The following is a 22,459-nucleotide window of genomic DNA, read 5'->3' on the forward strand; positions in this document are numbered from 1 at the left end:
GCTGCTCAGGTGGTAATTGTTGATGGGCAACATCACGGCCTTTCTTCTCCTTTCTTGTGGTTCCTTATTGTCGAACCAGACTTGGACCAAACAGTTTTTCAAAGAGAGGACTCCTTGAAATAGTAGATCGTCCTTTGTAAAGTTATACATAGCCAAAGTGTTACTATGTGGCTGGTCACCATTACCTGCAAAGTCTCCTGGTGCCACCTGGTGGTACACAGATTATCTCACTGACTATTTTAGCCTCTTCTAAGTTATCTTACACAGTCTGTTGACCAGGCCTGTCCCAGTACCCACCCCTCCTCCTGCATGAGACAAATAGGTCTGAGAATCACTGCTTTAGAGAAAAACTGAAATGCTATTTTTTATGTTGCTAGGTAAACCTTTCTGACAGAGTCTGTGTCATTCTCCTCAGGTGTTCTCAAAGACTCATAAGAGTCTCGGGCAATTGTTAACTCTTGGATCCACTTAAGTGCGTGGTGTTCCATATGTCTTGGAGCACTTTGGATCACTTCACATTTGAGAGTGTACAAAGAATCATAGAATCTTAGAGTAGAGAGGGTACCCCAAGCGTCATCTAGTCCAACCCCCCACAATGCAGGAATTTCAGCTAAAGCATCCATGACAGATGGCCATCCAACCTCTGTTTTAAAACCTCCAAGGAAGGAGACTCCACCGCCTCTTGTGGGAGTCTGTTCCACTGCCTTACAGTTAGAAAGTGTTTTCGAATGTTCAGTCAGAATCTCCTTTCTTGTAACTTGGTTTGAGTCCTACTCTCCAGTGCAGGAGAAAACAAGCATGCTCCCTCTTCCATGTGACAGTCCTTAAGATATTTGAAGATGCCTATCATATCTCCTCTCAGTCTCCTCTTTTTCAGGCTAAGCATACCCAGCTCCTTCAACTGCTCCTCATAAGGCTTAGTTTCCAGGCCCTTGATCATCTTGGTTGCCCTCCTCTGCACACATTCCAGCATTGGAAACAGTATTCCAAGTTGGTCTGACTAAGGCATAATAGAGTAGTACTATTACTTCCCTTGATCTGGACACTATACTTCTGTTGATGGAGCCTAGAATGGCATTAGCTTTTTTCTTTTTTTCTTTTCTTTTTTTCTTTTCTTTTTTTCTTTCTTTCTTTCTTTCTTTCTTTCTTTCTTTCTTTCTTTCTTTCTTTCTTTCTTTTTTGCTGTTGCATCACACTGTTGACTCATGTTAAGCTTGTGGTCCACCAAGACCCCTAGATCCTTTTCACATGTACTGCTAGTAAGTCAGGTATCCCCCATCCTATATTTGTGCATCTGGTTCTTCCTGCCTAAGTGCAGAACCTTACATGTGTCCCTATTGAAATTCATTTTGTTAGCTTGCACCCAGTAGTTCTCCAATCTGTTAAGGTCATTTTGAATTCTGATTCTGCCTTCTGTGGCATTAGCTACCCCTCCCAGTTTTGTGTCATCTGCAAATTTGATGAGCATCCCCTCAATTCCTTCATCCAAATCATGTATAAAGACATTGAACAACAACAGGCCCAGGACAGAAGAACCCTGCAGCACCCGACTTGTCACTGTTTTCCAGGATGACGATGAACCATCAATGAGTACTCTTTGGGTTCAGTCAATCAACAAGCTACAAATCCACCTAACAGTTACCTCACTCAACCCACATTTTACCAGCTTTCTCGTGAGTATATCATGGGAAACTTTGTCAAAAGCCTTATGGAAATCAAGGTACATTGTGTTCACAGCATTTCCCTGATCCACCAAGTTTTTAATTCCATCAAAAAGGAAATCAGATTGGTCTGGCATGACTTATTTTTGAGAAACCCATGCTGGATCTTAGTAATCACAGCATCCTTTTCTAAATGCTCACAGACTGACTGTTGAATTATCTGTTCTAGGACCTTCCCTGGTATCAATGCCAAGTTCAATGGTCGGTAGTTACTTGGGTCTTCCTATTTCCTCTTTTTGAAGATGGGGACAATATTTTCACACCTCCAGTCTGTAGGGACCCCACCTGTTCTCCAAGAATTCTCAAAGACAACAGACAAAGGCCCTGAAATCACATCCACAAGCTCCTTTAGTACCCTTGGATCAGGCCCTGGAGATCTGGATTTATTTAAAATAGCTATGTGTTCCTTTACTACCACTTTTCCTATTTTGGGCTGCAGTTCCCTCCGTACATCATTTATTCTATTATCACCAGGTTGGGCATCACTTTTCTTTTGAGTGAAGACAGAGGCAAAGTAGTTATTGAGTAGTTCCACCTTTTCTCTGTCACCCAATAGCATTTCTCTGTGTTCCCCATGCAGAAGGCCTAATACTTGCTTGTTCTTCCTCTTACTTTGCACATAGCTGAAGAAACTCTTTTTATTATTTTTAACCTCTCTTGCAAGCCTGAGCTCATTCTGAGCTTTAGCTAGCCCAATTTCCCCCCTACAACTGTTGGCTACTTGTGTATACTCCTCCTTTGTGATTTCCCCTTTCTTCCATTTCTTATACATGTCCTGCTTAACTCTCAGCTCATCTGTAAGCTTCTTATGCAGCCACACCAGTTTCCTTAGATGCCTCCCACTTTTCTTTCTTGTTGGTATTGTCTACATTTGGTTCTTCAATATTTCTCCTTTTAGAAACTCCCATGCTTCTTGGACTCCCTTCTCATCGGGTATTTCTGACCATGAGATCACACCCAGTAGCTTTTTCAGCTTTTCGAAATTGGCCTTCTTAAAGTCCAGAGTGCGTGTCCGACTTCCTCAGTTTTCCCTCGCTTTTGTATCCTGAAACCTAGAAGAACATGATCAATTCCTCCCAAGTTTCCAAGTACTTCCACTTCATCAGTCAGTTCCTCCCTATTGATGAGGACCAGGTCCAAGATAGATGATCCCTTTGTTGGTTCTTCCACCTTCTGGGAAATGAAATCGTCAGCAAGGCAATGGAGGAATTCGTCAGAACTTGTACTCTTGGCAGAGTGTGAGTCCCAACAGATATCGGGGAAGTTGAAGTCCCCCATGATTACTACTGTATTTCTCTCCTTTTTAAATGTTTGGTGGAGGAGAATCTTGAGAGTCCCGTGGACTGCAAGAAGACCAAACCTAGCCATTCTGAAGGAAATCAGCCCTGAATGCTCAGTGGAAGGACAGATCCTGAAGCTGAGACTCCAATACTTTGGCCACCTCATGAGAAGAGAAGACTCTCTGGAAAAGACCCTGATGTTGGGAAAGATGGAGGGCACAAGGAGAAGGGGATGACAGACGACGAGATGGTTGGATAGTGTTCTTGAAGCTACCAGCATGAGTTTGACCAAACTGCGGGAGGCAGTGGAAGACAGGAGTGCCTGGCGTGCTCTGGTCCATGGGGTCACAAAGAGTCGGACACGACTAAACGACTAAACAACAACAATCTGCCCATAGCAATTGTCACAACTTTGGCAGTTTTAGGTCTTGGGTGGAATCCTTTAGTCTATCAAAAGAAGGGTGAGGTGGTGACGATACCAGTGTTCCCTGTTAAAGGGGTTTTTGAGGGAAGTCTCTGGCCTCATGCGCTCAGTAGGCAGTCATTGAACTTCCCACAACAGTGCCAAGGGGGGCTAGCTGTGTAAACACAAGTTTTGCAGTGTCCCCTCATATTCCAATTGACCCTGCTTTGCCTCAGACCCCTAGCAGGGGGCTGAGAGGTATACACCCAATGCCAAGGTTTCCTACATCTGAAATTAAATAAAGTTGTGGACATTTTAATTCTGAATTTGTTGCCATGCATATTCATTGATAGAGGTCAGGCTCCTGGAAGGAGGGGGCTGCGATTGGGCATGCAATAAAATATTTTGATCACATTCTCAGCTTGGACAATTGCCACATTTGAAAGAAACAGGATAACTTATCCCCAGACAGATGTGCACCCACATCATATGTAAACCCTAGTATTCCATGGTACATTATCATTCCACAATAGTTTTCTTTCTCCAAAAGACTACCAGTTCCACGTGCAGGGCCAGCTAGACAGGCAGAACTTTGTAGTTTGTCTTGGATGTGGCAATGGTGTCAGGAGGAGGAATTTGTATTTGTTAGGCAGTGGGGAACATTCTGGAACAAGCTGGGCCTGTACAAAACAGCCACTTTCATGTTTAACTGAGCCTCTTGGGCTTGCCAATCAGGTCAGCGGTTCAAATCCTTGTGAAGGGGTGAGCTCCTGTTGCTTTGTCCGAGCTCCTGCCAACCTAGCAGTTCGAAAGCACACCAGTGCAAGTAGATAAATAGGTACCGCTGTGGTGGGAAAGTAAAAGGTGTTTCCGTGCACTCTGGTTTCCATTAAAAATTTACATGGTTTTTATTGTACTGTACATTGATACTTTTCTTGTAAACTTGCTTGATATTTTGGGGGCTATAGTGGTATTTTTTTATATATAAATAAATAGAAAATATAAACTGTTCAGAGATCTTCATATATTATTATTATTAAATTTGTTATTCACTTTATCTTACCCAAGGCAACCCAAAGTGACTTCCAGCCAACCATATATACAATATATATTTCAGCTAGATGTATACAAATACAAAGTGTATAACACTGTGGAAATATAATGATGCTGTTTATTCAGACTAAATCACATGGCTTTCAAAGTTAGACCCATATTTATATTTGTGCTCCTACACATTAGGGATCCATTTCGTTTGCTTCTATCTCTGAGGGCTCTGCATTTTTCACACAGGTGGCCTTTGTACCACATTATGGTACAAAAATAATCTAAAATGTATTTTAGTGCAATGTAATGACTCATTGCTACTTCTGTTTATTTTGCAATCGTGTCACAATTAATATATTAGCAGAAGCGGAAACACATGTGTAGTTTAATAGAAATAATATGACATGGAAAGTTTTAAGAATAAAGTCAGTTTAAGTGCAAGATCCAGTTAAAGATGCAGTTAATAATCCTTAGTTCTCACTTCAGGTATGGCTACGTGTGAATTCTCATTTTCTCTCTCTCTCTCTCTCTCTCTCTCTCTCTCTCTCTCTCTCACACACACACACACACACACACACACTCTACTTGAGTTTGGCATTACGTGAGACCCTACAATCCTAGATCAAAAAGCCTATGCAGATATTGCAATTGTGTATGTTAATTGTAAGAATGAGGATGTGAAATGCCACCACAGCTCACCAGCAAATCATGTATACTTTTGAGATCACTAAGAGAAGTTTGATACAGAAACCAGGTTCTCAGAGTGATTTTAGGAGAGCAATTCAACTTCACTTCTACAGTTCACAGAATTTCTGGGTCCAGGTATAAAACTTTTTGAGGAAATATTGCTGGACAGTCATGCCATCAGCTTTGGGACTACATTGAGATGTAAAGGTATTGGATTGTTAGCTGACCTATTTGTAAGCCTTGCTCACTTTTTGGTGTATTTTAAATGAACTGGTAGTTGTTGGATTCTTATTGTGTCAGTTTACAGTGATAACCTTTATTATGATTATGTAATATTATAATAGGGCCATTTTATATTATAATATAAATTATAATAGGGCCATCGTTCTGCCCAGACACTGAGGTCCAGCGCCGAGGGCCTTCTGGTGGTTCGCTCGCTGCGAGAAGCTAAGTTACAAGGAACCACGCAGAGGACCTTCTCCCACCCTGTGGAACACCCTCCCACCAGATGTCAAAGAGAAAAATAACTACCAAACTTTTAGAAGACATCTGAAGGCAGCCCTGTTTAGGGAAGCTTTTAATGTTATTGTATTTTAGTGTTTTGTTGGAAGCCGCCCAGAGTGGTTGGGGAAACCCAGCCAGATGGGTGGGGTATAAATAAATTATTATTATTATTATTATTATTATTATTATTATTATTATTATTAGTGTGCCATTTTCAGCACAAACACGGTTGTGAATAGTTTGGTATATAAATAAATTGACTATGACTAAAATTAACAAGCATGTCTACAGAATTAGCACTGCCTGTGCAAATATGCACAGTTGACTTCAGTTTCACACAATATAGCCTTGTTTTTATACTTAATTTTAGAAGTAAAGCACTTAATCAAGAACAGAGGAGGCTGCTTTGTGGATTTGCTTGAAGAATTGACTTTCTACAGTTAGCATCTGAAACCCTGTCATCTGCACACTACAGATACTTTTCTTGTAGTCTTATCCTCATTTGCCTGTAGACCAAAGACACAGATAGAATAAGACAGAACTTATACGTGTGGCTTTAACACAGCAAATCAAATGGGGTGCAGGAAATGCCTTTCCTAACACCCAGCTGAGCTTGCATAGGGGATAACCTTTTTCTATTCTGAGAGCTTCCTTTTTAAAAAGGGGGGGAGAAAAGCTTACCTCCTATTGATTTCAGTACGAAGGAGATAAACTGTACCAGCTGCAAGACTGGCATAGTCTATTCGCTGTACTGTGGGGAGGGGGAATCAGAAGACTAGGAAGGCTTTGGATCCTGCACATCCATGAATAACCTGGTATGTTCCTTTTTTGTCCTATCTAACATCAGAGGAGTAATGGCAGAGGACTTTTCCACAGCCTCGCAGGGAAGGCTTGAAAGGTCGGGTCTCCTCTCCAAGGGTGAACATCTGCTTCTTGCTCTTTTTTTTCCAGAAAGTAAAAACTAAAATGTCCTATGGCTCCTGGGATGCCCTCCTAGAGATCATAGGACTGCAGCATTAGAAAGTATGTAGAAAGCATATACCTTCAAGTATGGAATAATCACTTTAATAGTATCCAGCTGCAATATAGAATATATTTAACAGGTGTTAGAGATAGTAATTAAAAGTCCCAAAATCACCCAAAGGGTCAAGAAAAACATGAAAATATGAGATCTATATTCTTTATTCCACCCAAACTGCATTGCAGTCTTCCAGTCTTTATATTTACATTATTTGCGACTCTTTCTGTAAGTGCCAGTACAAACGTAACTGATGATAATCCAAAACAGCTTCACAAATGTTTCCCAAAGCAGTGTGCATTTTTTGAGCAGTTTGTTCTGATGTGCAATAATATATATACTATGTAGGCATATATATATATTACCAAAAGCTTCATAATATGAAATATTTTCCACAGAAAGTAAAACATCCCACCTGCAGCTTATTCAGATTTCAGTTACAGAGACTTCTGCTTTTCAAGTTAGTGCAAATAATGAAAGTAAGAGCCTGAGCAAAATGATGTACAAACAATGAAACAAGAAACAGCAAACACACCAGCCAACTCCCTGCATATAACATTTAATTAGTATATTATTAGTAGTCTTTATATACAACATATTTAAATAAATTGGCTTATTTGAGCTATAGGCAACATATTTACAAATACAAATAAAATACGTTCCTTTCACACGAATATGGAATGTCCGACATATATGAAAATAAAATGCATCTAGTAACAAAACAATGCTGTAAATAAAAAAAGAGCAAGATGTCTTCTCTTTGTCTTGGGACAGATTTCAAGGCACTTTCTCGGCAAACCAGAGTTCAGGCTTAGCAGAAAAGTCTGAAACAAAAAATAGTTCACTTAGATTCCCAGCTATTGAATAATAATAGTTTCAGTAGAGAACAACGTATTTATAGGTTCTTGCTTACTAAAAAATGAAGAAAAAAAGCAAACTTTAATGACTACAGACTTTCACAGTGTAAATATGAAATGCTCAGTGGGCAACATAACTGCTGGTACCACCCCACCATTGGCACATTCAACTGAAGATACATAAGAGCCCTGACAAATTGGGGTTCTAGTTGTACAGAAAGTCTTTTGCACACAGAGTGGATATGCACACAGATTCTGTTCCAAATAACTGCAGTTTAGCAGCAAAGTGGTGATCCTGTTCCATTTTTAAAACAAGAAATGCTGCATTTTTAATGTTGGCTTATTTGCATACCTCAGAAATTAACAAATATTTCCTGCCATCTACAAAATAAAAAGTAAGTTGTAACTATCTCCACCATGGAGTCATGGTCTGATATTGTTGATAACCTGTAGTGTAGCTTAAAAAGCTAGTTGTTTGGAAAACTGAAGCCATGTTTTACCTATTATATCAGTAGACTTCTCCATGGTCCTGAAATGGTGCAGAAGTAGCCCACCAGGGCCACGTCAACAAGCACTTGACAAAACTGGAAAACGGCAGGTAAGTCATCTCTTTAAGTTACATAAATATTTTTATAAATTCAAGTAGCCACATGGGAGACTGATCAGGCTTAAAATGGCGGGAGTGGAAAGGGAGCTTAACTTTTCCCACTCTTGCCATGGCACTGATGAAAATCACATTTCCAAAGCAGGGAGTTCCAGTGCCAGTGCCAACAGAGGCTTCCTCTTGATGAAAAAAGTTGTATGTCTGATTTTCTGTGATTTTCATTAAAACCACAGCGGGGAGAAGGCAAAACTCTTGTTACTGTTTGGCTTTTGAGAAAAGAATCTAATAGGAACAAACTGGTTATTAGATTATAAAGGTGTTTTAATTAAAAAAAAATACTTACATAACAGGCCTCCTATGGCTGTGTACACAGTGGACTCATTGCTAATCTTGTCAGCAATCTTGCACACCTTTTATAATCTATTTAAAACCACAAAAATGAAGTTAACATTAATCATCATGTGTTTAATTTCCTAGAGTGTAAGTCCAGTTTCATTTGCCATCAGCTGCAAAATGTAGGTGTTTTAGGGAGTTTTTTATATGTCTCCCTAGAAGGGTTGCAATAAAAAAATCATTTAACAAGTAACATTCCTTGTAGGGCAGCCCAATACAAGTGGAAACAAAGGATTCATATATGTCCCCTAAGGAACAGAACGTTGATATGAACTATTGGTACTATTGGAAAGTTAAAAAGGAAGGAAGTAGTTTTCAACATACATTACATTCAGCGTGGCACTACATTCAGCCATGGCACCAGGTGAAATATGCCACTGAAAGTTGACAGCACTCAAGGTTGATTTAGCATAGCTCTGAACACCAGTTCCTGGGAATCTCAAGTGGAAGAGTGCCACCACACTCACTACCCTACTTGTGGTCTTCCCAAAGGCCTCAAGTTTGCCAATGGAGAACAGAATGCTGGACTAGTCTAACCCAGCAAGGCTCTTCTTATGTTCTTAGTGGCAGTGGACACATGTGTATTCCATTCTCAAGAAAGACTGGGGGAAATGACTTGGTGTTAAGAACCTGCTCAACCCTGGCCTAAGACCAGACAGACAGGACAATGAAACATGGAAGTAGTTTTCAGCTGGAACTTACAGGCTGGTGTTGAACAATCCCGTGTGTTGTGATAGAGCCGGTGGAAATGCTTACTACATTCAGCTGAAAATGTAACTGGACCTGTTTGAGGATTAATCAAACACAACATTTTGATTGCATTTCTATTGCAAACTAAATTGCACAAATAATAGTTAGTTAGTTAGTTCATATTTGCTTCGTCTAATATGTTTCAAACCTTTCACCAGATACTCTCCTTGTCAAATAAGGCAAGATAGTGGTTAATAGAAAAGGGACCTTTTCAGTGCTAGCCCTAGGGGTGTGGAATGTTCTGCTCAGAGAAGCTAACTTGGCACCTAAACTGTGGTCCTTTTGGCATCAAGTGAAGGTATTTCTCTTCCCCACTCCTGCCCCAGCCTTTCAATCTTTAAAAATGTTTAGTGTTTTTTAGATATTTTGGGCTACAGTTTTTCCTTAGCTTATTTTGTCTTTATTCTCCTACTATATTCAGCTTTTAGGTTTATTTATATGGTTTTAATTTCTATACTATAAACCACCCAGAGAACTTTGTTTCATGGGTGTGGGGGTGTGTGATAAAGAGATACAAATATTGTGATAAATAAATAAATGTTCACAGTACAATATTACTGGAGTTTCTGAAAAAAATTACATATAACCATATTAATGTAATTAAAGCTACTGGAATAATGAAAAAGAAGGCCAGTGATGGGTGATGGGCTACAACTATAAAGGCTACAAAATTTTATCACCAAGACTTTTCACCCTGGCTCCTCAACTCTATTGAGCCTTTTCCAATCTATTGGGGAAAAGGCATCTGAAGATACTTAGGGAAGTTAAAAGTTGGGAGTCACTTGCCAATGGAACAGCTAGCCTTTTAATGGGCCTTAAGATTCCATGCCCTAACCTGTGGTCCCACTACAACCTGTTGCGAAGCAAATAGGAAAACAGCAGCCCCAAAGGATGGACCTAGTAATTTACAATATAGGCTTCCTTCATTGGGAGAGGAGATAAGACACTCCTTTATGTAGGCAACATCTGGCAAGAAATTAAACACAGAATTGCCTTCACACAAAAAGTGTTCTTACCTGTGAAATGTTTGATGAACTTGTCCTTTAAGTTGGAATCTCTTGGAAATACTTCTGGGGAGGAAAAGATATTTCATTATCAATAATGTGTTAAACAAAAGTCTACATCAAAATATGTGCATGCAGAGAGAGAGAGAGAGAGAGAGAGAGAGAGAGAGAGAGAGAGTAACTGTTTTTCAAAAGCTGTGTTGTTTTCCACCCTAAACTCCTCCTTTAGGAGGTTGGATGAGATTAAAAAGCAACAACTAATCATCATCTGAGTATGACTTAGATATCACCATATGGGTTTATTAAATATAAACTATATTTGTCCATAAGCTGTTTCAAAACTAAAACTGATACAAAATAAAACCGAACAGCAGTATTTACATAGGCATGCCATACAGAATATATATATATATATTAGTTACCATTTAAATACCACACTCAGTACAAAAACCTTTCTGCAGATGCAGGAGCTCTTCTGTATATACAGAGCTCCACATATGTAAGGCATATTCTTTATGCCAGTGGAAGCATATATTCATTTGTGGGCATAAAGCTGACCCCTCCAATGAGTTTTTGCTGTAAATTGTCCATGAATCAGAAGACCTAAAGAGTCTGAAACAATGTGAGATGTAGGAAGTCCCCCTTTACTGTGAAGGTCCATGAATGTTACAATACACTCACAGCAATGGTACCCCCACATGGGGAGAAAACTGGCGAGGAGCAGGCATTACCTATGTGCTGTACAGCATCCCAACACTTAAGAGTTGAGGGGAGCAGTATACAGCAAGAGTGGGAAGGCACCTGGTTGGGGGGGAAGAACACTCTTCCTTCAAGACTACTTCATTCCCTCGCTCCCTTTCAAGAAGCTGCCAGCTGTCCAATACATAATTATTTTAGCATTACATTTCTGATAAATGATAAAAACAAAAAGCACCACTAAAAAAGAGAAGTAGATATGAAATGTGTTCTCATTAGTTCTGGTAAGTTACCGGTATGTTCAATCAAACAATTAATATGTAATTTGGTATTTATGGTGAATTATTATTATTATTATTTGCACAATATCCACACAGAGTCCCATCAAAGTTGTTAACATGGATCTTTGATGTGCATAAATACCAACAAACTAAAATAACATTTAAGGAAGCATTTTGAAGAGTGACTAACCATTATATTTTTATTATCAGCCCTACCCTCTCATGCAGAAGAAAAGCAGCATGTCATTTTTATACAAAACAGAGTAGTTCTAAAACTCGGTGTTCCGCAAATAAAAGCATCTACTCTTATTTGTGCAGGCTTTATGGACTTGCATCCTCACAGTTATAGGCAAAGTTGCATTATATAAGCAAGAGTTTCATCCCTTGCATAATCCCAGTTAATAATAATAAGTAATCTTCTTTATCGGGGATTTCTTTTTTATTTCCAATGGGATCTTTCAACTTGTATGCCTAGTCTTCTTTAGATAATTAAGCATTATAGAATAAATCCTGCCCCTTAGTCCACGGCAGCAGTAGCTATGAAAAGCTGGAGGAGTGGCCATACTACTGATCTAATTCTCTGACGCTTTGGATATTGTTGTTCTTGTAGGCACCAGATGGGGCCCCAAGATTAGCTAGGTTCAGCGGCACAATGCCACACAAGACCTTCCGAGTGACCTTGCAGAAATGCAATTTGTTTTTCTGCTTTAATCCCAAAGCCACTGCCTTTGGAGTAAAACTTCCTGAGGAGAGATTATTTCATGGGAAATAGCTTGAGGATGGTCCCCTTTATAGTTTAATTTGTATCTTCAAAGGAAAGCTGCTTCTTTCTCTTAGTGCATGGTGAATACTTCTCTGAGAAGCAGTGGATCATCAAAGCAGACACATATCAGGTGATAAAGCCTAACTAGCTCTTTAAAATCTGCCCCCGTGGCCAGTTCACAAAGCGATGCTTACCACATAACTGAAGCTAATAAATCTAAGCATAATTACGACAAGATGCTACCACAATTAAGTCATCATGGATTTAGCGGAAGCAGACTTACGAAATGGTCACACTTGTCACCACAGTTCACATGATCAACTGAGAACCTTGCCAAGGTGAAACCAATAAATATTTCATAAGATAAGACCTTTGGGAAATGAAACCCATTTTAAATCACCATCTGTGATATACATGTTAAAGACTGATCTAATAGTGTTGAGTAAAGAAAACATTGCTATGGCACCTTAGAGAGACTAAGGATGCAATCCTCTACAGTCTTACTTTTGAGTAAACTGGAAGCTAATTGACTTGGTTAATTGACCTAATTGCAAAGGTTTTGGGCTATAACTGATTTATTGAGCCATGAGCTCTTTATGAGCAAATTCAAATATCTCTGTGTGTGTGTGTGTGTGTGTGTGTGTGTGTGTGTGTGTGTGTAACAAAGTGTAACAAGGTTGAGGTGATTTAATGGATATGGACAATATAAGAAAAAATATCAAGAAAACAGGATTGCAAACAATAACTCCAGTGCTAACATATTAAACATCAATACAATATATAAACTAAGTATTTGCTGAACATTAAGTAACCACTGAAACACTGGCAAGTTGAGACAGCTATCCCTTTCCACCCTGCAAAGCCTCATCATTTCCACTGGAAATTTCAGAGGACTGAAGAATGGGGTGAGCTGCTTGTTGCATCTCTGATGTTGTGTGAAGCAGCAGCAATGCTTGTTCCATAACTCTGTTGTTCTGCCTCCTCTCAGTGGTAGCCCCCATCCATCCACCCTTACCCATTACTAGGATTCACCCTCACTCTGCAATCAGGGCAAGCCTTAGCTTACCGTTTTTGCTTCCCAATGTCCAGGACAACCCCTACCATTAGGCAGAGTGGGATGACCACCTCAGGTAGCTGATTTCAGGTTGTAAATAACAATAACTATATTACTAAAGCTAGGAATATAGCTTTCTGCCATGGGTGGCAAAATAACTTAGCTGGTCTTGGCTACTTTGCACCTTGATCAAGATGGGGAGGGCAAGATGGAGAGGGCAGAGTTCCATCTGCTTCTACACCTCAAACAGCACAATGTCTCTGATCAGTCCTGCCAACCTCACTGAAAGTGCTAAAAAAGAGGAGGCTAGATAACTCAGCCTCTGATTCCTTCTGTTGAAGGAGATAATGATCTACATATGGCTTGAATTCCAGCAGCAGATTTTGACGCACAAATTATGCTAGGCTTGAAAGCCATGACTAACGTAACAAAATATTTCCCTCCCATAAAAATCCAGAACGGCTGCAGGATCTGGTTGCTCTAACAGCTGCCTTAGATCCCCACAGTGAGTGTTAGGAGGCTTGCATTAGTGGAAAGACAGGAGATGAGTAAGGAATGGCCAGAAAGTCGCCATGAGACCTTGAACCCCACTCCACTCTCCTTTGGCTTGTCCTGTTCATACATTGAGGGGGCAATCCTATGCACAATAAGCTAGTGTAAAGTCGCACCAGATCCAAACCCCATTTATCAGTAGGGCTGCTGCTGCTGTTCTGGCTAAACCTGGCAGATAAAAAACAAGTCTTTTAAATAATGTTCTATGCTAGGGTGCCAGGTCACATACAGTAAATGAACTGAGTAGGCTTAGGATCTAGCCTAAAAGTCCTCCCTCAGTGGCCCCTTTTTGGAGGCCTACACTGGCCAAGGCGAGTGGGTTTTTGCCCTGCTGATCTTCTCTGAGCCAAATAAGAATTCAGTAACAGCAGGTACTCATCTCTCTTTGAGGCAAGTGTTGTTTTTGAGCCTGAGGATGACGAACTTTACCACCATCATTGCTACTAACACTACCCACATATCATTAGTGGAACATAAGCAAATATCCACTGAGCCTTGTCTATGTTACATCCAGGGTATACATTATGGCATGGAGTAGCAAAGGGCTTCTGAGAGACCTGTTGCAAATTAGTGTTCTGAAAATCCTAAAAAATAAATACTACTTTGCATATATGGTCATTCAAAAGAGTGAAATTCCATAAAACATTTGAATTTACTGGAACTATGGTGAAGGAATTAGGTAAACCTGCTGGACTCATTTTTAGTCAATCTTAACTATTTCTTCCCTCAGGTCTTATGGCACTATAATTTTGTCACTTTAAGAAAGAATCAGATTGTGTTGTTCGGTCTTCACCTTTAGTGCACATGCATAGATAATCAGTATGCTGAGCACTGATTTTACACAAATGATTCTTCTACACAACTGAGTTGTCTGTAAATTGATCTGTGGAAATTAGTACATGCGTATGATAGGATAATTGGTGCCCACACATAAAATGTTAGCCGCTTTGAGACTCCTTCGGTTAGTGATAAAGCGGGATATCAAATCCAAACATCAAGCTAAAAGTAATAATAAAAACAGCTACAAAAGCAGGAAGAATAAAATTAAGAGATAATAAAATAATAATCATAGAAAACTTTAAAAAAGAAATGAATTTGTGGCATAAAATATATTCCATAGTGGAATACAAGGTTCATATTTGTACCAAACATAACCAAATAACCATGAATGTTGCCAAATAATGTGCTAACCATGAGATTTGGTTATATAAATCACAAACGGTGTCTATGCAAGCAAAGTTGGAGGGGTCCACATTACCCCTGGTGGCACGTATTTTATGAATCAGTTTTTCAGAAATTTCAATGAACATGACTTTTTTAAACCACAGATCCTTAGAATAACAAGATGCATCCTTGAGAGATCACCAGATGAGCAACAACTTTGCAATGGAGACTTGTCAGAAGCCATAAGAAGCCACACCTTGTCAGAAGCCATAAGGCCACACCTTCGTTGCTTGCTTGCTTGCTTGCTTGCTTATTTGCATACTACTTAATCACAGTCATCTCTAACTGGTGTACAGAAGACTCAAATCAATGAAACTAAAAGTGAGTTAAAACAGCAAAATCAGAATTCAATTTTAAAAACCTGCTGAAACAGGTCTTCAGTGCCTATGACCCCTCAGTGGGAGTTCCGTAAGACTGGGCCTACAATACTGAATACACGGGTACCAGTAGATACAAGCCATACATCTAAGCTGAGAGGGATCACTAACCGTGATGTACTCAGAGACCTCAGTGATCAAGCAGAGAAATAAGGGATGAAGGATCCCCTTTTCTCTCTTGAAAGATAGGAGAAATATTAAGGAAAATTGATACCTACCTATTAGGGTCTTCCAGTTTCCACAAAGGTACGCTAACATCCACAACTAAGGTACTCTGGAAGGCCTGTACCTCACTTGCGGCACTCAGTTTTTATCATCAGTGACACAAATAACAGGGGAACAGAGCTCACAATGGAAGTGCTGGTGTACGTGGGTGTCAGCATGGGACTAGGGAGAAGAAATTACATTTTGTAAGTAACAACATACTGCTGATTCTATGGAAATGTAATTTCTCTCCCTCAATGTACCTTGAAAACATAACTGGACCACTGAAAGCAACAGAGCAACAAGTAGGGTCCCTTTAAGATAGATATCAGACATTAGAAATGGCAGTATCTATAAACCAGTGGGAGAACATTTCAACCTCCCAGGATATTCTGAAACTGACCATAAAGTGGTCATTCTGGAAAGAGAAACTTCAAAAAAAGAAAAGAACATGAAACAGCTGGATTATGGTTTATCAAGAAGTTCAATGCCATCTCTTGTGGGTTAAATAAAAACTATTAAGTTTTGTTACATCATGTGTCAATTAGCTTATCAGTGCCAGAATAGTAATTTTGCTAGCAGGCTGGATTCAAGATGCTTCTGAAGGGTATAGGTATAATCCAAACCATCAATCAAACAAATTTAATACCAGTATGCAGACTCACATAGGCTTAAGGAGGCTTGAGGAATATCAAACAGAGGGCAGTCCTCATGCTACAATCTTAATTTCAAAATACAGCGATCCTTATTATTTTCTGATACACCCAATAGTCAATACAAAAAACTTTGGAATTTCTACATATGCCACACACCACCACATTTTCAACGCATCAAATTTCATACCACTTGAACTAAAAGTTCCAAAGTTCATGCTTATTTTATAAGTAAAACTCCAAAACTCATCTGTTCTCCATGAAAAACAGCCATCCATTATTTAACACACTATGTGGTTAGTGTTCTATGACATGCACCATGGTTAAATTTCACAAACACTGAGGACCGACAACCACACAGTAAGCTGAATTTCTCACCAATACAGACGCACACCTGCTGTTCTTAAATTTAAGAAACCTGGAATGAACAGCACAAAGCTAATGAGCTGCATGTGCCCCCCTAAGGCAGTTGTGTATGTCTTGCACTATCCTTGAGTTTCAGATCCTTCCCCTTAAAGTCATTGTATAACATTTGAAGCTGTATTTAAAAAAGAAAGGCGGGGAGGGAAAAAAGTGATGCCTGGCTGTCTGGAAAGCCTGAAACCAGAAGCCATATAAGTCAGTCTCAATGTTTATTTTCAAAGCTCAAAACTTCTCTAAACTATCATAACGATTTTGAATACTTTTCCTGAGAAAAGTAAAAGAGGAAACCTGTAGATGGGGAAAGGATAGAAAATGGGGGGAAATGTAGCTGAGGTAAAGCATTTCACAGGACTTATAGAGAGGAGTTAAGGAAAGAGGTAATGTATGGGAATAGTAAGGATGGTTGAAAGCAGTGAGCTGTGCTTTTTCAGAACACAAAAATTTGACAAACAGGTTTTGAAGGATGGGATGCCAAAATAATGATGGGGACTAGACAGCATTTATATATTGATATAAACTAAGGTGACAAATCTTTTCTAGTCCTAGTAGAAATATTTCCCATTATTCTTAAGCACAGTAAAACAGTAATGGAGTACACATTTTTCAGCCTGCAACAGTAAAAAATGATTAAAATGCAATATCTGCTTTCTTTGACACTTACTTTCAAAAATATTTCAATCAATTAATAAATCTTATTCTGAAATTTTAGCCTTTTATTGCTAAGCTTGAACAGCAGATGTGAATAAGACAGGGCTGGACCAAAATATTTGATTTCCTGAGAAAGAGCGGGAAATAGTGCCTCCCATTCTAGTCAAGGTGAGGTGGAAGCCAGAGCCAGCCAAGTTATTTTGGTGCTGGATAAAGAAAGCCCCTCCCCTCCAATCCCTGGCTCAGCAGTAAAAATGCAGTAACTGATTGTTTGCTGCCCTTTCATGACACCCTAAGTCAGCTGCCTGCTCCAGGGTCCCCAAGTGACAATGCCAGAGAGGGTGGCAAAAGAGACACAGTGTTTTCCTGGGTATGGGGGGGCATTGGTGCCACTGGGTCAAGTTTCCATTAAACTTTGGCTCTTGTATTTATCTTGAACCCATTTAACAGAAACAAATCTGAAAAGCAATACAGTCATACATCTTCTTGCAAATGCTTCATGTTGTGTTTTTTCGGGTTAAGAACGCGGCAAACCCGGAAGTGTTTACTTCCAGGTTTTGCTGCGGGCACACACAGAGAAGCGTTCTGTGCGCTTTGCACATGTGCAGAAGCACTGCTCTGGTTACAGAATTTTCGGGGTGCGTAAGGCACCCCGGAACGAGTTGTGTCCACAACCAGAGGTACCACTGTAGTTACTGGTCACAAGTTAATATCCAGAAAATTTAATGCTATGTTTACATGCAGAAATCCATTATTACGAAAAGCTCACTATTTCTCAGGAGAAATATGATCCATCAATATAGGCAGCTGCCGGTTTAGTCCTTCAAGTACTTCTCTTTCATGAGTTCTTGTAATATGACTTACACTGGCAGGGTGTATTGTGGCCCAGATCCAACTAAGATTTACAAAGATCCCACAAAAAGAGTCTGACATCATTGCATTTCATAACAGTAAAATGTCATACAAGAACACCACCACTAAAGCAATTTATAGGGGGGAAAGATAATTAAAAAATTGTGGCAATAAAAGAGTTATTGGTTTAATTGTGGAACAAAAAAGATAGTTATTTTTTATTCATTGTAAAATTAAAAATGTTATTGTGCTTTGGCAGCAGTGCTGAACACGACACTTTACACAAGGGCAGACATTGACGCCGAAATCCAGCATCGCCTGAGCTCTGCGAGTGCAGCTTTCTCCCGACTGAAGTGCAGAGTATTTGAGGACCAGGACATTCGCAGGGAAACCAAAATGCTTGTTTACAAAGCTGTTGTACTACCAACCTTACTGCATGCTTGTGAAACATGGACCACTTATAAATGCCATCTACAACTCCTCAAAAGATTCCATCAAGGGTGTCTACGAAAAATTTTACACATCACTTGGGAAGACAGACAAACTAATGCCAGTGTAGTGGAAGAAGCAAAGATCACCAGTGTCGAAGCAATCATTCTTCAACACCAACTCTGTTGAACTGGTAATGTTGTGTGGATACCTGATTATCAGCTTCCAAAGCAACTACTCTATTACAAACTTTAAAATGGAAAGTGTAATGCTGGTGTCAACAAAAGAGGTTCAAAGACTCTCTCAAGGCAAATCTAAAAAAATGTAGTATAAACACTGACAACTGGGAAACACTGGCTGCGAGCGCTCCACTTGGAGAACAGCCCTTACCAAAAGTATAATGGGCTTTGAAAATGCTTAAACTCAGGACGAAAGGGAAAAACATGCTAAGAGGAAAGTACGCTTGGCAAACCCTCACCATGATCAACTCCCACCCGGAAACCAATGTCCCCACTGTGGAAGGACATGCAGATCCAGAATTGGCCTCCACAGTCACTTACGGACTCATTGTTAAAACCATGTTTATAGAAGACAATCTTACTCGGCTATGAGTGATCGCCAAAGAAGAAAGCACACTACACACAAAACACACTCAGTCTGGTATAATCCTGACTGAATGATTTCAAACAAACATGTGTGATTTCAAACAAACATGTGTAGGATTGCTAGAATCATGGAATTGTAGAGTTGGAAGTGACTCTGAGGATCAGCTAGCCCAACCCCCTGCAATGCAGGAATATGCAGCTGTCCCATAAAGGGATCAAACCTGCAACCTTGGTATTATCAGCATCACACTCTAACCAACTGAGCTATCCAGGTTAGGAGATGGTACTGTATCTTTCTACTGTATCTTGTAGAAATATTAGACAGAGATGAAGCCATAAAGATCGCAAACCCTTTACTATCCGAACTGTACAATGTTCATGCAGAACCACCTACGAACATTTGTAAACTGTTTGAATTCTTTAAGCCAAACATTTCAGAGAATGTCCTTACAATAGGAAGGATCTACTTGAAAGCTCCCTTAAACAAATTTTAATGAAAGGATAGTGAGGCATACTGTACTAAAAACATGCCTGTTCCTTGATTGTGTTAATTATTTTGGGGCCCGGACCAGGTGGTGAGGGAAGCAGCTGGTGCCAGAATGTTTCAAGGATAAAAACAAAGATAGAGTCTTGCTGTCTGTTTCTGTCTACAGCAGAATCAGGTCCTCAAACTTTCGTTTCAGGCTTTTGCCATATTTTTAAGGGGCATTTGGGGGCAAATACCAAACTTCAAGGGAGAAGAGGGGCCATGAAGAAAGAAAAGAAAAGAAAAAAGGGGAGAGTGAATTCACACTTTCACTGCTATGGTAAGCTCTTCCTCCAAAAAACTATTTTGGGTGCAAAACCACAGCCTCTGACATGGCTACCTGGAATTCACTGCCTTCAAGATGGGGTGACAAATTTGGAATAAACACCAGTCCATTCCTAGACAGGAGGCAAATATGTAGCAGTGTGGAGGCAGAACAGAATTGGCTTCTGTTTGTAGTGTTATACTGCCTCTAATAAGTTAAAAAGGCAAAACAGGAGAACATATGAACACCCACATCCAGCAGAATAAATTCTACCAGGTCATTTGACCCAGGTTTCAAAAACATTCAACAAAATAACCATTAGAGGTTATAGGATGGGTCAAATCATTCTGGTCCTCCTACAGGTTTCTGCAAGTCAGGGCCAGCAGCTTCCATTCAGCAAGCAGCAGAAGCTAGCAGCAGTTCATTGTGTCAAGATCACTTTTACAACATAAGAGACCCTAGGCATTTATCCAATCTTTCCTCATTTTTCTTGGAACTTGTGTGAGTGCAGAACTTGGAAGACTAAGCCTGAAATCTTTGCAGTACTCCTATTACAGTGGTACCTCGGGTAACAGACGCTTCAGGTTACAGACGCTTCAGGTTACAGACTCTGCTAACCCAGAAATAGTACCTCGGGTTAAGAACTTTGCTTCATCGTGAGAACAGAAATCACATGGTGGCAGCACGGCGACAGTGGGAGGCCCCATTAGGCAAAGTGGTTAAAACAGGTTAAAACAGTTTCAGGTTAAGAATGGACCTCCAGAACGAATTAAGTTCTTAACCTGAGGTACCACTGTAATTTCATTTGGACTTTCTCAGCAGCATTTCTCAGTCAATTGTACACCATGAGTTTTACCATATTCTACAAATGTGCTACTTAATATTAAATATATATTTTGAAGATGTTATATTCTGAAGCACATTGCTTGATTAAAAGAATGGAAAAAGCCATTTGTTTGATGGCTACAAACATTTGTTTAATGGCTATTTGGTCTTTTGAACAACATTATTCTGAAATAAATGTAACTGTTAGAGAAATATTTTATTGTTTTGTAAAACATTTGGGAATATAGAGACACCACTTAAGATGAGAACAAGATTGTGTAGGATTGCACAATGCTTTATATAGGTGCTCAGCAACTTAGTAGGATCAGCATAGTAAGGTATATTGGATTTGTAATGATTTAATTTGCTTGATTGTGGGACAAGCAGCTGGAGGCTCAAGCAGATAATTACAGCCCTAAGCCATGAAGTAATCCATATGTGGGGGGTTGTAGAACAGTCACACATGATAGGAAGCTTAAGTTAGAAATCAAGTTAAGCTGACATTCACAACACTTTTTAGTAGTACAAACTTCAGTGAATGATTAGCATTTGGGTATTCAGGGAGTTTGAAAATGCATAATACTATTGTTTCCTGAAAGGCGGAATAAAAGACCTTGCAGTAGGAGGGGAGGCACATGACTGATATTTCTTTGGCAGGAGGGATGAATGGTCACAGGGTCAAGTTTCTAAATGCTTTCCCCAATAGGCACATAAAAATAAAAATTGCCTGCTATTTAAACAACCCCTCCCTCCAAAAAAGATCCCAGGATGCACTTATGGCAACCTAAGACAATTTCCCCTCACATTGTCTTTATTCTGAATGCCTGTCTCTCTAGGGTTGTTGCCTTGAAACCCTAAACATAAGAAGTGTTTGCAAAAAGTACCACATATGCTTTCAGTTCAAGCCTAATGAACATATTTAGCATCCTACATATAATTATCCTGAAGCCTCTTGACTGAGTCCGTGTTGGATTGTGCCTACGTGATGCCTTTGAAAATATTTGACAGGCAGCAGTGGAAACTGTAGCCCTAAATATTATTAACAACACAGCAGAGATACTTTTCCTTTGGCAAGCAATTGTTACTCAAATTAGTAATGAATATTTCTAAGAATAAATGGTCCACATCAGTGTACATTCATTCCTTTGCCTGGCTAAGTATCAAAAGCATGCCTTTCAGCCAGACATTGTGCAGTCCAGTTCAACCAAATTCCTTTTCTGCCTCTGCAGGCTTCCTCCCTATAGGTTAACATCTTGTTGTTTTGATGATCAAGTTCTATGCTGCCATTTATCAAAATTCTGTCTTTACTTCCTCTTTTCCTCACTGCACCAATCCAGGGCGAAAACATCCGCACACGTTTCTTCAGGGGCTGTAGCTGACTAGCTGAGTGAAAGTTTTCCATTCAGAAAGTCCAAGCTTCTAGAGTTATCCGTATTTCAGACAGCAAGGCTGAGAAAGAGCTTTCAAAGCTGCCACCAGTCAATATAGATAGCACTTTGGGTACATCAGCCAATGATCCAAGTTTATATATGTTAACCTTAAGCTAATATCTCCAGCTTTCCATTCCCCTCTATATTATCCTACTGCGGTGGTGAAACAGTCCACACCCATCACAATCCTATGCATGTTTACTGAGAAGTCACCTGAATTCTATGCAAGTATGTATATGATTGCAGCTTTGCTCTATCCAATGTTTAGCTGTTAATTTTAATGGATTATTCAAACTGATTTAAATGTTTCTTTTATCCCTCCATTACTTCATTTCCCCTGGTACAGCATACACATTGTCTGCTATTTATTCTTCTTACTTTCTTTCT

The 22,459-nt window shown here is 39.7% G+C and overlaps 1 protein-coding gene across 3 annotated transcripts in view; it reads right to left on the reverse strand.

Moving 5' to 3' along the window:
* Positions 1-6,805: 6,805 nt before the first annotated feature.
* ALKAL1 (ALK and LTK ligand 1) overlaps positions 6,806-22,459 on the reverse strand; it is a 31,986-nt gene continuing 16,332 nt past the window's right edge. For 2 of the 3 annotated variants that reach the window (XM_083623123.1, XM_083623125.1), the window contains 4 exons: positions 10,278-10,331; positions 9,214-9,294; positions 8,462-8,538; positions 6,806-7,481 (listed from right to left, as the gene is read on the reverse strand). In XM_083623123.1, coding sequence (XP_083479249.1) covers positions 8,474-8,538; positions 9,214-9,294; positions 10,278-10,331 — 200 coding nt within the window. In that variant the 3' untranslated portion in view covers positions 6,806-7,481; positions 8,462-8,473. The remainder of the gene's footprint in view (positions 7,482-8,461; positions 8,539-9,213; positions 9,295-10,277; positions 10,332-22,459) is intronic. The other variant, XM_083623124.1, reaches the window with a different exon arrangement.

The sequence above is a fragment of the Podarcis filfolensis genome, assembly GCF_964270895.1.
Source record: "Podarcis filfolensis genome assembly, chromosome: 7".
NCBI classification, from domain to species: Eukaryota; Metazoa; Chordata; class Lepidosauria; order Squamata; family Lacertidae; genus Podarcis; species Podarcis filfolensis.